Consider the following 16,698-nt stretch of genomic DNA (forward strand, 5'->3'; position numbering starts at 1 on the left):
CCACCTCTCCCCCTACTGCAAGGGGGATTCCTAACCATTGGACCACAGGAAGGGAAGTCACTTAAATGCATTTTTCACTTACAATGGTTTCAACTTGTGTTTATTGGGGTGTAACCCTAAGGTAAGTAGAGAAGATCTGTATTTTAAAGTCTGTATTTCTTGGTAAAGAGGACTTTTTTCCTTCATGGCTTCTTACAATAAGTACTTATACTGAGTAACACCTGTGAGGGCCAAAAGTATTAGTTATTCTTACTTAAGAACACCTTTCAAACAAAGCCACAAACAGCCTCTTTTATTTTCTAATAAGACTAAATTTATTCAATACCCTAGTAAAAGTTTTGATTATAAGTATCCAACAGTATAAAAAGTACAAAACAGATTTGTAGATTTCTAATATATTAATACAAAGTGCATGACTACATACAGTACATCCTACAGGCAAAGAGAGGTGGAAGGGGGAAAGAAGACTGTGGTTGAGGTCTAGTAATAAATAAATAAATACAGAAGTAGAGATGATCCATATTATAGTATATTCTACCACCAATACTGCAGCCAAAATGTACAAAAAAAAATTTCAAAATAACTCAGGAGGAAGATGATAATGGCTGGGGTTCTTGTAATACACCTCAAAGTCTGCGGGAGCACTGACCCAACTCATGTGTAGTCTGTGCATATGGTGGCTTGTAGTTTTTTCCAAAGGAAGAAATATAAAACTTTAAGTTTCGATTAAGAACTATAAAACTATAGGGTGCCCATAAAAAGTGGCTCACTCTCTTGTTATGTATACTATCCAATCTTTAAAATCCAGTTTTAAAAATAAGTACTGAGTCATGTTTTACCAGGGAGGCAAATGATGCTTCCTCGTTATGAAAACAGGTGATATATTTTTCCTGTACTTTTAGAAAAGAGGCAATAGATAGTACTTTGGTTTGGGTTCAAGTAAAAGGCTTTTAATGAAGGTTTCAGAATGGAAGAGCTCCACATTTAGGATGTATCATCTAACACCTCAATGTTCAGAAAGCCTGACTAAAAGAAGCCAAACCAAAACCAACCCACTCAGCATTAACACACACCTCTTTTCTTTTAGTAGAATTTTACTTTAATATAGAATTAAAAAAAAAAAAAAAAAAACCCCAAAAATCCCAAAACCCTAACAGGTTAAAACAAGTCAAACAACCATTCTACACAGATAAAACCTTCACAAAGGTCAACTGAAGTAATCCAGAGCTAAAACTGAATTGTGCAGATTTTCAGTGAAGTCACCAATCACGTAACATAAACAAATTATTTACACACTTGCAAGCCCTCTAAGAAACGTGCCCCAAGAAGCATTAACCTGTTTTTCTCGTGTGCCATCCTAAAGACTTGCACATTGTTATTTTTCAGATAATATAACATTTTTAATAGAGAATGTTCTCTACCAAGTGGTAATGCTTTGGTACTATTCATGTAGGATTGCTTATCCTAAAGACTTGACATTTCCCCAAGAGGAACTTTGATTCTGCTTTAAGTTTTGATTCTGCCTTTTAAGTTTCATATAAATTAAAATCTGTATCAAATACCAATATGGAGGGAGGTGACACAGGATGCAACATATACAGTCAAGTTACCTCTGCATATTTAGAAATTACTCCTTCAAGATACTCGCACCAGAGAGCTGTCTGTCCTGCTTAATATTCAGTAGTACAGGTTTGAATCACCAGAACCTTGGCAAGACCTTAATATTTCAGTTATTAACCACTACCTCTAGAGGCAAGTCCATGTTTACTGAGTTATGACAAATTTATTATAATGAAGGAAAACAAGTGTAGCCAGCCATCTTAAAAAATGCCCCAACCACTGCTTCTCAAAATAGAAAGACTAAAACTACATACGTTTATCATACAACAAATCCCATCTCTGTCCCCTGAAAATTCCCCTAATTTCATTCATTAGAAGGGGATTTTTAAAAAAGACTTAAAGAGCACTTTACAGCAGCATTCAGCTTTCCTATGAAATACTCAGCATCTTAAATATTATGTACACTTCTTTTTTATCTCTTAGTAAGCTTCACTGGCTTCAGAGTTTGTGGAACTGGAGGAAAAATAACCCATTCAAAACTATTCTACAAATCCATCTTTTGGCAGAATAGCAGGTATCCAAATTAAAAATAGGAGGGTCATTTTGTTGCTTTGTTTTCCAAAATTTAAATCGTTTTTGCTCCCCTTCTACATAAAGCTTAGTCACCACTCCTGAGTGGAGATAGGCAGAGGCTCTGGCCCCTGCTCCTCCGGCTTCTCAGCAGCTGCTTTCTTATTGCTGCAGCAAGGCTTGAATAGATGTGTGTCGATGAGGACTTCCCCAAAACGGCCTTTATAGATAATGCCACAGCATATTTTCTGTCTAAAAGAAAAAATGGAGAGAGAACAAAATATATCAATAAGGCAGAATAAGAATACAGAAAAAAAAAGAACAATCCACCAATCATTATATTGGTTTAATGGTGGCTCAGATGGTTAAGAACCTGCCTGCACTGTGGGAGACTTGGGTTCAATCCATGAGTTGGGAAGATCCTCTGGAGAAGGAACTGGCAACCCATTCCAGTATTCTTGCCTGGAGAATCCCATGGACAGAGGAGCCTGGCGGGCTACAGTCCATGGGGTTGCAAAGAGTTGGACAGGAATGAGCAACTAACATACACACCAAACATTATAACTAGCAGAATATGATCAAAGAAAGGTTCTACTTCCACAATCATCACATTTCTAACGAATGGTCTCCTAGAGTGACCTCAATGTGCCAGGTAATGGGAATTACCCAAGCCCCTTAAACCCCACACTGACTCTTTGTGATCCCATGGACTATACGTAGTCCATGGAATTCTCTAGGCCAGAATACTGGAGTGGGTAGCCTTTCCCTTCTCCAGGGGATCTTCCCAACCCAGGGATCAAACTCAGGTCTCCCACATTGCAGGCAGATTCTTTACCAGCTGAGCCACCAGGAAAGCCCAAATCTCACACTGAATCTTATTAAATATTAAGGGGGAGAAGGTATTCCTCAGTTTCAGAGGCTGTTCCTAAAGTTATTAACTGTTTCCTCCAAAAGTCACCACATCTTAAAGAAAAATAGCCACAATGAACAGGCTGATACAGCTGGCGGTTTTAATATTGATCAGACAAAAAAAATACACACATATTATCAAATACACATAAAGGCATACAGAAATGACAACCCAGCAAATCACTCATGGATCATACACTCCAAGGAAAAAAACGATTGTTTCCTATGAAATCCCCCTGTACGTTCTTCTCAATCCCATTCCACTCAATCTCTCTCTCCTTAAAATTTTAGGTTTATCACTCCCCTTTTTCTTTGTATACATGTTTGCATCTCTAAACATATTGCTTGTTATCTCATATATGTAACATATAAAATAAAAATATATACAGAAATGCACATATATGGAATCATACTGTATGCTGCAATTTTTTTCCTCAACAATAACTGAGGTTCAAATATACTGTACTATTAGAGCTTTTTTTCATTTTAACTTATGTATGGTATTCCACCACGTGAATATACCATAGTTTGCAGACTCTCCTTTTTAAAACTTTTTATTCTGCATTAGGGTACAGCTGATTATCACTGCTGTGATAGTTTAGGTGAACAGTGAAAGGGCTATCCACTCTTCTTCTGATGGGACAACTTTTGTTTTTACAAACACGCTGCACATATCAGTGCACATGTCTGAAGGCAATGTTGCTGAAATATAGGAATGGGAACATGTTTGACTTTACCTGAAAATACAAAGTATTTATCAGTGTGGTTGCCTCCTCTTCCTATTTTGCTAAAGATTTTATTTTAAACCCTGAAGCAAAGTTCAAATATCTTCAATACACCACTAACACAATAGGCATTTTCCCCTCTCCTTTAGGAACTGTCAATTATGTTACTTGGCTTTCTAATGCTTAAAACAATCTCACATCCCTAGAATAAATCTAATATGCTTATGATAAACTGTTTATAACATATCAAAGGTATGTTAGCCTCACAAAATGCTTGGAGCCTAGGCCTTGTTTGATCCATAATTTGGAAAATCCAGTGCAAGATCAGATTCATTTGTTTCTGGAATATTCAGTAGGACTTGTCTATCTCAGCCTGGGGTTTTTTGTGGGAAGACTTCTGACCACTGAATCCATTTTATTATGCGACTCTTCAAGTCTTGGCACAGTTTTGGTAAACTGTCTTGGTAAACAGTTTTGGTAAGCTACTAATGTATCCACTTCACCTGTATGTTCAAATTTACCGGCATAAAGTTGTTTATAATATCCTTTGACTTCTAAACCTCTGTTTGTCTAGAGTTGAATATCACTTTCTTATCCAAGAAATAAGAAATAACAAGGGTACCATCTCTTTTACTTGATCTGTAGTAACTTGATCTCTAGTAACTTCTTCAGTCATCTTTTTCAAGAACCAACTCTTGGCTTTACTGATACTATTCATTCATATTGGTTTTCTACTCTATTTATTCCTACTTCTATCTTTAGGATTTCCTTGCTTTTATTTTTCTTTATATTGAGCTTCATTAATCTATAAACTGGATATATATAACTTCATTTATTTTAAATCTTTGTGTTAAAAGAAAGTACTAAAAGCAACTTTTCTTCTATTTACCTCTTTAACTTCATACCACCATTTTGATTTGTGGTATTTTTCAGTTATTTTTTAGTTATAAGGATGTTCTAACTTACACCTTCTTCTTGACCCAAGGTTTCTCAATTTACAAATACATAGAAGTTTTTCATTCTTTTTATCTTGCTAGGTATATTTTTAAATTCTTGGTCTTTCTCTTTTTCTCTGGAGGTTTTACATTCTTATTTTTATTCTTTTAGTGGTTATACAGTTCATTAATCAAACTTTAAAGTTATTCAATATATTTATTCTCAACAATACAAAGACATTAGGACATTTAACTCCCATTACTTCTACTACTTTGATTTAATGCTATTGTTGTCATGTAAGGGCTTCCCAGGTGGTGCTGGTGGTAAAGAACCCGGCTGCCAATGCAGGAGACCTAAGAGACGTGAGTTCAACCCCTGGGTCAGGAAGATGATCCCTGGAGAAGGGCACGGCAACCCACTCCAGTATTCTTGCCTGGGAGAATTATCTCCCAGCTACTATCTCTGGGGCCACTGAAGGTGTTAAATCTATGGTTTTATGGCATCCTTTGTTCATGCTGAGAACTCAGCTTGTGTGTTTGTTGTTCCTCAAAAAATAAAGTCTTTATTTTCTCACTAACTGTTTTGCCTCCCGTGTTCCATAGTTTGCATATAATGTGTCATATGGGTGAATTTTCCTCACCCATACGATAACTGCTTATTACCTTGCTTTTACTTGTTAGTCTTCCCAAATCTGTGAACTAGAAAATCCTTAACCACTTTCTTTCAATATTCTCTCTTTCCTAGTCTATTATCTCTTTTTCGACTTTGGGGTTTCTCATTCACATGGCTTTTGGCCTCTGGTTATTCCTTATTAGGGGCTTCCCAGGCTGCTAAGGGGTAAAGAATCCACCTGCCAATGCAGGGGCAGCAGGAGTCACAAGTTCAATACCTGCGTCTAGAAGATCCCCTAGAGGAGGAAATGACAGCCCACTCCAATATTTTTGCCAAGGTAATCCCATGAACAGAGGAGCCTGGCAGGCTACAGTCCATGGGGGTCACAAAGAGTCAGACATGACTGAGTGACTGAGCATGCATATATATTTCTCATTAACTTGTCTACTTGTTAATGCCATTTTTAAAGACATAAAAAATATATATATATATAACTTCTAATCTTTTTACTTTTTTTCAGTAGGAGAGTTGATCACATTGAATATCTACGTATACTCCATTATAGCAAATTTAGATTCCTTAACATGGTTTTTATTTTAAATCAATTTTAATAGGAAAAACACACAAAATCCAAACTCTCAGCTCCATTCTTGCCTAATCCACCTCCAACCACACATGCTACCAGCGGTTTGCCAAATGCCATGTAATTGCTAAGGAAGTGGGAAACAGTTGCCTGTAATTAAGAAGGTTTGCTGGTTAGAGAGATATTTTCTGTTGCTTTTACCTTTTCCAGTATGTGAGATCTAAAAAGGAAAACACTGGCGTTCTGTTGGAGCCAGAAGCCATCTCTGTATCTGAGCCATCATCTGACTGGTTACTGTAACAGGGAGACTGAGCTGGAGAGGCACTTGAGGTTGTACTGTGAGCATCAGAATCTGAAGTGAAGAGAAAACAAAAATGATAATTTCATTATATGCCATCGCAACTAAGCCTCAACATAAAACACAGTGAATGAGATAGTCGAAAATGGAAAAAAATTACTTTCTATTCTACTGTATTTGTACTAAAGTGTATCTAAAAGAAAATGAGCTTCTGGTAAGACTAAGAGTAGACATACTTTCCTCTCTTCTGCTAGTAAGTACAACTAAAAACATAAGGATATAACATATAAAACAAAACTAAAGACTCCAAAAGTTGGCAACAGCTAGAGGGCTCAACACTTAAGGAAGGCTGTGAAGGTGAGCACCCTAGCTTTTATGGGTTTTATTTTTGCCTTATAAATCCCAGTCTTGAAGCTGAAGAAGCCAGCAATTCAGAAAAGCCAGTGGGTACACACAGACACACACGCACACACACCCCCAACAGAAGTCGGCTCTCTGTAGCCAGAGGACTAAGAAAGGGGCAGTCTAGCATGACAGGAAATCTTTACAACACAATAATCACTTTACTGCAGCCAAACAGAAAAGACAGGTCCCTACCCCCACCGACCCTAGCAAAGGCCAACAGGAAAGCCTAGATTTCCATCCTATCAAGAATGTTATGAGGCCTCCCCAACACCTTCACCAGGGTGATGGCAGTGGAAGCCTACTAAAGAGTCTGGGCTTTCACTATGGCCCACCAAGAACAGGAGGACCCCAACCACGTGGGAGCCTTAATTCCCATCCCAGCCCCACCCAGCTGCAGTCAGGAGCCACTCCCACTTCAGCTCTCTATAGCTGCTGGGTGGGGAACCTGACTTTAACACCACCTGGCAGTAACGAGGCTGTGCCCCTCTCCCATTTCCCCCTCTGACCAAAAAAAAAAAAAAAGCCAGTTAAAACAGAAGGTTTAAATAAAACTCAGAGTCTCATCACACAATTTTTGAATGTCTAGGTTTCAATTAAAAAAAAAAAAAAAAAAAATCACATCATATCCAGAACCAGGGAAATCTCAAATTGAATGAAAAGTCAAGTATATATTAATGCCAAGATGACAGAGATGTTAGAATTATCTGACAGATTTTAAAGCAGCCATGACAAAAATGCTTCAGTGAGCCTTTATAAACAAGCTTAAAATAAATGGAAACAAACTCAATAAGCAGGTCTCAGTTTAAAAAAAAAAAAAAGCTACAAAGAACCAAGGAACTAAAATCCAAACTGAAAAAAATACAATAAATGACAGGGCAGTGGACAGGCTCAACAGCAGAAGGGAAGGGACAGAGGAAACAGTCAGTGAATTGGAAGAAAGAACAGCAGAAATCAGCCAACCTGTACAACACCAAGAAAACAAATGAAGAGCCTTAAGAGACCTGCGTAACTACGACAAAAAATCTACATCCAAGTGACTACAGTCCTGAAGGAAGAGGACAAAGAAGGCGCAGGTAAAAAAGTACTCAAATATAATGGCGGAAAATGTGCCAAACTTGGCAAGAGACAAACCTACAGATTTAAGCTGAGCTAACGTCACACAGGATATACCCCAAGCAACCAATGCCAAAGTGAAAGTGTTAGTCACTCAGTCATGTCTGACTCTTTGCGACCCCGTGGACTGTAGCCCACCAGGTTCCTCTGTCCGTGGGATTCTCCAGGCAAGAATACTGGAGTGGGGTGCCATTCCCTTCTCCAGGGATCTTCCCAAACCAGGGATCAAACCTGGTTCTCCTGCACTGCAGGCAGGTTCTTTACCGTCTTTGCCACAAAACACACTATAATTAAACTCCTGAAAACTGAAGAAAAAGAGAATAATCTTGAAAGCATCCAAAGAAAAATGAAACCTTACCTATAAAGCAGAAACAATAGATTCTAACTTAGTAAGAAATAAAGGCAGTTAATCAGATACAAGCTACACATGATTTAGTATTTTTGCCCTCAGAAGATATCACATACATTTACAAACCAGAATAGAAATCTTTTGGTTAATAGTCACTGAGCTATAAAGCCATCCTACTGCTATTCTCAGCAACAGAAATATCAGACAGGGGCTGAGTCTACTACACACCTCACCTTTATCTGAAGACTCCCCCCCTCCCAGGACAGGTGGATAGAACAATCCTCCAATTTAGAGAACCAATCAAATATTCATGAAGTATCCACTAGACAACCAACCCTGTGTCACATCCTGCGTGGGGAGAAACAAGACTAAAGAAAGCTTTTTTGAACAGTACTCACAAGTGTTTTCCATTATCAAAATTTTACATAAACTAGCATTTAATATTAAGTATCTAAAACAAAGAAAGCACCATTGGTGTTTTTAATATGTTCATTTACTTCCCAATCTATGCATAGCTTAACTCCATGGAAAAAAACAACCAAACAAAATCCTTAAGAACAGCAGGCTTCACATAAAAAAGAACAAAATAATACCATTTGCAACAACATGGATACAACTAGAGATTATCATACTAAGTGAAATAAGTCAGATAAAGACAAATACCATATGATAACACTTATACACGGAATCTAAAATATGACACAAATGAACCTATGAAACAGAAACAGAATCATGGACATAGAGAAGAGACTTGTGGTTGCCAAGGCGGGGAGGTTGGGGTGGGATGAAGTGGGAGGGTGAGCTTAGCAGATGGAAGCTTTTACATTTAGAATGGATAAACAACAAGGTCCTGTTGTATAGCACAGAGAACTATATTCAATATCCTATGATAAACCATAATGGTAAAAGAATATATTTTTTTAATGTAAAAAAAAGTAGCAGGCATTAAAGGAGTAAGGCTATGGGAATACTTAAAAGACTTCCCTAATAATTAACAGCAATAGCAGTGCTATGCTTCTGAAGAAAATACACTATTCTAGTAAGTGCTTAGTATCTATGAACCATTTGAAATTGCAATTATATTTGTCCGTTTCTAAATATAAAAGTGATAAATTTTTTATATGGCTTAATCTAATAATACCTGGGACAACAGGATACAATTAACTACACGTAGAAATGCAGTTGGGGGGAAAAAACTCTCTTCTAGAATGTAAATCTGGAAATTCTTCAAAGAACTGAAATTGTTTATATCTTAAACATTAGGTAGGATTTGGAAATCCCATCCCCCACATGGGATAGATGGGGATGATGAGCAAAGTGATGGAAACAGAATACACCATGCACATTAAGGGAACTGACCCTTACCCTAAAGGAGACATCCAAAGACTTGCTAGGGATTTTCAATTTTATTCTACAGCAACCAGAATCATGGCAGATTTTAGGGAAAATGACCAAAAAAAATAAAAAAGCTAACATTTCTAGAGGAATTTATTTTTCTTTGTTTTGTTTTACAAAAGCCCTTTTTACTTGCTTATCCTCACTTCTCTTGATTAGGAAACTGTGGTTTAATGTTAAGCAACAGCAGGGTCATATTTTGTTCAAGAACTATAACTCAAATCCAGATCTTCAAGCCTTAGATCCAATGCCTTTCCAGTACATCACAAAGGAAAGAACATCCCAAGAAGAGGAATACCTGTCAGGTACAGGCAAGATGCACAGAAGTAAATCTGTAACTAGAGGCAGAGAAACCATTTAGTGGGTGATGTATAAAAATTCAAATATCTCAAAACTGTTACATTGCACACAGCTGCTAGCAATTCACAATGCACCTAGGAAATCTTGTTTCACTGAGTCTCCAAACCCATTAATTTTCAATCTCCAACCCCGCCACAACATAGCTTTATCACAAAAATCTAAAATTACACTGGACATATTCCCTTAGGTAAGGCAAAAGTTAGGTGTCACCTTCCCTATAATTAAAGATGCTAAGAATATACATACAAACTTTCAATTTCTCTACTCCTCAAATGATAAGAAAATTACTGTTTTCTAAATGTTCACTCAAACATTTACTGAGAATAAAGGGTAGAGTCAGTTTTATTTGCCCCTTGGTGATAGCTGGTTAAGAAAAAAACATCTATGATTAAAATATACACATATTTGATGTTGTCTAAATATTTTACTACCAATGTATTATAAAAGTTTAGCCAAAGATTAAATATATATTAATTAAATATATAATTAAATTAAATATATTTTCAAAATAACTATGGACTAGTAACACCAACAACTTACTAGTAACACCAACTTAGAGCATGGAGTTAGTAGCAGATCTGGAAAGACTTTGGGGTCTTGGAGCATAAGCTATGCTATTCAAAAGAGCAGGATGATTGTGTAGAAAGGACGCAGGGTTTTGAGATTAGACAAACCCCAGGTCAAGTTCATCTCTACTACTTATTAAGTGACCCCAGATCAAGGTGAAACCACTACCTTGTACTTCCTATCCTAATCTCTAAAACTGAAATCACTGGGATAATTGTAAAGTACTTGGTATATATACCAAAATGCTCACGAGATGATAGTTCTCCTTCCTTCCTTTCCTTCTGTCTGATCAGTAAATTTAACTTTCTCCATTACTCTAAAACAAACATTGATTGATAATATTTTGTCTAACAAGGGCCTACAGATCTTTTTTTTTAGCCACACCTCATGCCCCATGCAGTGGTGTCCTAACCATCAGACCGCCAGGGAAGTCCCCATATCTTTTTAATCCTGAAAACTCCAATATAGGTCCACCCACAATTCTGAAAATGTTCTCAAAACAAACATTTATCTCTAACCCATTTGGCCACAAAATCTGGCCTGATCTGGGCCATAATCAGGCGGGCAAACATGACTAGTTTATTTACAGTTAGTTTATTCCACCGATATAAATATGTCTACATTTCTCCTGCAGAAACCCTACTGTGCTGGACTCAATGGTGCTGCCTCAAACCCCCGGGGGTAATAACATTATATACAGTGGATTTCCTTTTCAAAATTTAAATTACTAAATACAGAAGTACTACAACAGGTCCCCTGCCCCCAGTTACTTCCCATAAAAGTAGATGAACTTATTATTAATTTATCATTTCTTTCCCATCCTCTGACCCAACACACCAAGCCCCTTTAAACCTAAAAATCTTGAGGCTGCAATACGTGAGTTATGATTTCCAAAATTACTCTCCAGAAAACCTGGGTTTTAAGTCTTAGGTTGCCCACTAATTATTTACACTGTTTCCCCATCTATTTCCCATGAAGTGATGGGACCGGATGCCATGATCTTAGTTTTCTGAATGTTGAGCTTTAAGCCAACTTCTTCACTCTCCACTTTCACTTTCATCAAGAGGCTTTTGAGTTCCTCTTCACTTTCTGCCATAAGGGTGGTGTCATCTGCATATCTGAGGTTATTGATATTTCTCCCAGCAATCTTGATTGCAGCTTGTGTTTCTTCCAGTCCAGCGTTTCTCATGATGTACTCTGCATATAAGTTAAATAAGCAGGGTGACAATATACAGCCTTGACGTACTCCTTTTCCTATTTGGAACCAGTCTGTTGTTCCATGTCCAGTTCTAACTGTTGCTTCCTGACCTGCATACAGATTTCTCAAGAGGCAGATCAGGTGGTCTGGTATTCCCATCTCTTTCAGAATTTTCCACAGTTTATTGTGATCCACACAGTCAAAGGCTTTGGCGTAGTCAATAAAGCAGAAATAGATGTTTTTCTGGAACTCTCTTGCTTTTTCCATGATCCAGTGGATGTTGACAATTTGATCTCTGGTTCCTCTGCCTTTTCTAAAACCAGTCCATTCTGAAGGAGATCAGCCCTGGGATTTCTTTGGAGGGAATGATGCTGAAGCTGAAACTCCAGTACTTTGGCCACCTCGTGCGAAGAGCTGACTCATTGGAAAAGACTCTGATGCTGGGAGGGATTGGGGGCAGGAGGAGAAGGGGACGACAAAGGATGAGATGGCTGGATGGCATCACTAACTCGATGGATGTGAGTCTGAGTGAACTCCGGGAGTTGGTGATGGACAGGGAGGCCTGGCGTGCTGCGATTCATGGGGTCGCAAAGAGTCGGACACGACTGAGCGACGGAACTGAACTGAATTATTTACATACCTTTCTGCATATCTTCAGGTCTCAATCTCCTTAAGGATAAAAATCAAGTAAACAAACTTGAAGCATTAATCTTCTAGAAAAGATGTCAATAGAGATGAGAATGGTTCAAGTGTTCTGAGTACAGTTTGAAGAAGTGGCTAATGAAAGTACTTTTAAGACATCAAAATCAAAGATAAAGTTTCAAGATTTCCTAGAAATAAAATATCTCTACCAAGTCAACATTGCCTCCCACTCTTTTTTAAAAAAGCAACAAAAGAAAACATGGTCTACATACGCCATGTGCCACCAGCAGACAGAAACAAAACATCCATTCTTAAATCCTCATGTCTCAATACCCAACTTACTGTGGCGCTTAAATTCCTTCTGCAGTTTACTGATCTGGTTACTTTTTATCCTGTTTCCAGATAGAGTTTTCACTTTCTTTGGTTTCAGTGTAGTCTTTAGACTGGGTCCTGCCCTTGCATCTACCACCTGGAAGAAAATACTGAATATTTAATACCATTTCAAAAATGACACCTCTGTATTCCCTTAGTTCAGATGAGTGCTTATTTGAAGGAGCCAAATTTGAGAACCATAGTTTTCTACTCAGTGTTTAAGAGCTCATGTGTACTTTGAATTATCACATGGTATTAAAAACAGTTTATCTACGTTTTTTTTTACTTGGAAGTAGTAACAGCAAGAGTAGCTGGACAAAAAATTTATATAGGTTTTATATATGGTGAAAATGAGCCAAGGAGGTTAAGAAAAACCAGACCTTATAACAATTAACATTCCTACTGGATGATGTCTGCAGTTTACAAAACGTTTTCATATACTTGTGATTCTAACTTCACCACAAGGCAGAAAGCAGTAATTTGTTACTCCAGGTTTAGGGTAAAGAAAACCAAGAGATATTAAACTATGTATTTTGCCATATTTCACTAAACTAGTAAATAGGCAAAGGTAGGTAGGGAACGCGCCCAGACTCAAATCAGGGTTTTAAGACCTATGCTTTATGCTCTTCTTACCACACACCCTTAAGCCTGAGGTCAGCCACATGCAGGCAATGGCATGTTCTCCCACAGCCTGGTAAGGCCACTGGTCTAGCCCCATATGGTCTCATTTCTCATGTCTTCATTCACATTTACTATTTGAAGATTCCTATCCTTATGTAATGGACAGAGGAGCCTGGTGGGTTATAGTCCATGGGGTCGCAAAGAGTCAGACACAACTGAAGCTACTTAGCATGCATGTATCCTGATGTAAAAAGGTTGACATCACCTTCAAAATCACAATTTGGATCTTCCCCACATAAGCTATTCATTAAAGAAAAACTCACAATTTTATAAGTTAACAGACACACAGAAACCTATTATAATAATGTAACATTGTCACCAAAGAACAGCTTGCAAGGGCAGCGTAAGAAAAAATGTAAAGAAGAAATGCCTGCCTGCTTAAAAACAAGTATCTTATATAAATGTCATAAATCTTCTGAAAGCTAGCATATAGAAAAATAAATAACACTTAATAGTGTTGTTCTGGTCACTGAAAATATTTTCTGAAGAATTCTAGTGACGTTATCAAGTGAAATGAAAATCTCAATTTAACATAGAGAACAAAAACAGCTTCTATTTAACTGAGTGATTACTAATTATTCTTAATATATATCATCTCATTCAGTTCTTACAACAGTTTTGTGACATGGCTATTATCCTCTTTTGCACTTAATAAATAAATGTCACTTGTCCAAAGTTCACAAGTAGTAAGTGGTAAACAAGGAGGTTTAAATCCAGTTCTGAATGTAAACTCATGTGCTCATTAGTACCAACATGAGTTAGGAAATCTGTTGTCCTAAGAGATGAAAAAAGGATTCACGTCTAATTAACTGGAGGAATTTCAGACTTTTCTACCCCAGGAACATATTATTTCCTAAATTAGGGGAAAAACTAGTGTTACTTTAAATATAACAGAGGTACAACTGAAAAAGGGGAAAAGATAAACTCACATGATTCCAGTTTTTTTTTGATCCTGCTGGCAATTTCTTCCATCTTTTCACAAGCAGGACACAGGCATTACAGATATCTCCTGAACGAGTCTCATGTAACCTGATAAGAAAATGATCAAACCTTTACTCGTCTCCTTTACATAAAAGAATTTATGGAAGTACATGTCTTTTAGAAAAAATACTATTTATAGTTTATAGATGTTATTTCCAATTGTCTGGGGTGATCCAGTTCTACGGTTTTTGTAGAATATTTCAGAAGTCTAATTAACTTCTATGTGCTGCAATTTGGTCATTTTAAAATAAAGAATTTTTTTTAATTAAACAATGGTAAAATTTAAGACCTAGAGAAGATCCTGGTCACCATGGTTTTAAACAAAGATGTCCAATTAATCTTTCTTGAAATGTATAGATACGTAAGCAATAAAACGCTACCCTTTAAGTAAAATAATGTGCCATGATATTCTAGTTTCACAACAAACAAAACCAGAGAGGCACTGTAATATTATTTTAATGAATGTATCTGCATAAGAGGAAATAAATATACAGTTTCTAAGTTATTTTTTAATTGTCTCTCTGAGGAATTTTTCATTTACTACACATATTTCTATATTACAAATATATACAGAAAAATACTAATAGCGTTTATTATATATACAATTGGAAATAAAGACATTAAGAGAAAAACGTGACTTCAAATGACAAGGTTGGTTGGTAGAGACTCTTGGACAACCTTCAAAATAAATACAGTCTAGGATTAACAATAACTAATCAACAGAATGTTCCGATAAGAAAATACAGGGGTGAAATTAATTTCTAACAACAAAAATGGCTCAACATTAAGTATCTTGTTTCTATTTTTTGAAAAGTAAATTCCATTTTATTAAGCAGAGGTTTACTGTCAAAAGATAAATAAAGAACAAAATTATAAAATAAAACTAATGGACCCTGACAGGTTTCAGGGCAGAACATTAAACCCTGTTAGGATCCTCAGCAGATCGGGTTAAAATTTATTTGTATAACTTAGAAAAACAATGCAAAGTACTAGTGGAGGACAATTACTCTGAGAATAAGGGTTATTTTTTTAATCTCTTTATACATCTTGAAGTTAACAATGAAAGGTTCTATTATAACTTTTTTAAAATATATTTTTAATTGGTGGATAATTGCTTTACAATGTTGTTTTGGTTTCTACTGTACAACGTGAATCAGCTATCAGTATACATGTATCTCCTCCCTTTTGAGCCTCCCTCTCAACTCCCCCATGATTAAGGGCTTCACAATAAACTTGGTAGTTCCTCATAATCTAGAAAAAAAAAGGTATGCTTTCAGTATTGTTTGGATTTAAGAGCAAGTGCCTTGAAACAACCTAGATTAGAATATGAGTGATTTTAATTATTATTGCACTGTTCCAATCCCTTTGCTTAGAAATATTTCCTTATACTGTGATCTTTTTCACTCTAAAAATGGTACAAACATCACATGATCTTACCCAAAACAGCTCTGGAAATCCTTTTCATAGCGTTTACTGTCAGTGAATCGAGAACTGGAGGATTTAGCTCTGCAAATACAGCAGCCCTCTATACTTCGGTACATCTTTGGCTTGTGAAAACCAAACATCTTTTCTTCTGGGCAATAGCCTGTAAAGCCAAGGGAATTGACACAGCTTTGTTGAGGGCTATAACAAGAAACCATTAAAAGCAAGCTCTCTGCTCCACCCCTCCCCCTGCAACATGGTATTACATGACCAAGCCAGACAGGAGGGCTCTGGTGAAGACCTCTTGAATCTACCTCAATTCTTGGCACACGAGCACACCAAGTGTCTAAAACAAACAGAACAGTTCAGATATATAACAAAGCTTCTCCTACCTCCTTCTACTATCCTGGCAAAAACTCACTCTAAAACTGCAGGAAGCAGGCATTTTCTAAAATTCAAGATTCTAAGAAGAGAAGGACAGAAGAGACTAGCGTGCTGCAGTCCATGGGGTTGCAAAGAGTCAAATACAACTGACTGACTGCCCAACAACAAAGTAGAGAATACAACAAACTCTCTCTCCACTATCCTGGGAAACACCGGAATCATACATATTGGAGGACACGTCCTAAAATTAAAGGTACCCCTTTTTACTCTGCATGTTTGCATTACTGTGATTCCCCTCTGGGAAAGTTCTGAGCATTTACCACAGGACTACAATCTGACACTAAGCACAGAAGTAGCTCAATGCATCAACCCACACTACTTTGCCCTATGGGAAATCAGAGGGGCTTTCTTCTGTGATAAACGGGAAGTTCTAAGCAGGCAAGTTATCCTTGAATTGAAACTACGGAAAGGAGGATGTAAAACATAAAAAAACTAGTGTTATAGTTTAAGAATGCTCATTTCATAAATCATTAAGACAGATTAAGAGTGAGCTCACGTTGCCTGACCAGTGGTCTGCCCCTCAGTCGTTACAGAGGTTTTTGAAGTTCTTCAATGAGGTGCTGTGCCTGAAAGCTG

General features: G+C 37.1%; 1 protein-coding gene across 5 annotated transcripts in view; it reads right to left on the minus strand.

Moving 5' to 3' along the window:
• Nucleotides 1-290: 290 nt before the first annotated feature.
• The window catches only part of SINHCAF (SIN3-HDAC complex associated factor), a 29,529-nt gene continuing 13,121 nt past the window's right edge, over nucleotides 291-16,698 (minus strand). For all 5 annotated transcript variants that reach the window (XM_006069093.4, XM_044941314.2, XM_006069096.4 and 2 more), the window contains exons 2-6: nucleotides 15,694-15,841; nucleotides 14,205-14,304; nucleotides 12,565-12,691; nucleotides 6,097-6,247; nucleotides 291-2,382 (exon numbers count right to left, since the gene is read on the minus strand). In XM_006069093.4, coding sequence (XP_006069155.1) covers nucleotides 2,223-2,382; nucleotides 6,097-6,247; nucleotides 12,565-12,691; nucleotides 14,205-14,304; nucleotides 15,694-15,821 — 666 coding nt within the window. In that variant the 5' untranslated portion in view covers nucleotides 15,822-15,841 and the 3' untranslated portion in view covers nucleotides 291-2,222. The remainder of the gene's footprint in view (nucleotides 2,383-6,096; nucleotides 6,248-12,564; nucleotides 12,692-14,204; nucleotides 14,305-15,693; nucleotides 15,842-16,698) is intronic.

The sequence above is a fragment of the Bubalus bubalis genome, chromosome 4, assembly GCF_019923935.1.
Source record: "Bubalus bubalis isolate 160015118507 breed Murrah chromosome 4, NDDB_SH_1, whole genome shotgun sequence".
Taxonomy (NCBI): domain Eukaryota; kingdom Metazoa; phylum Chordata; class Mammalia; order Artiodactyla; family Bovidae; genus Bubalus; species Bubalus bubalis.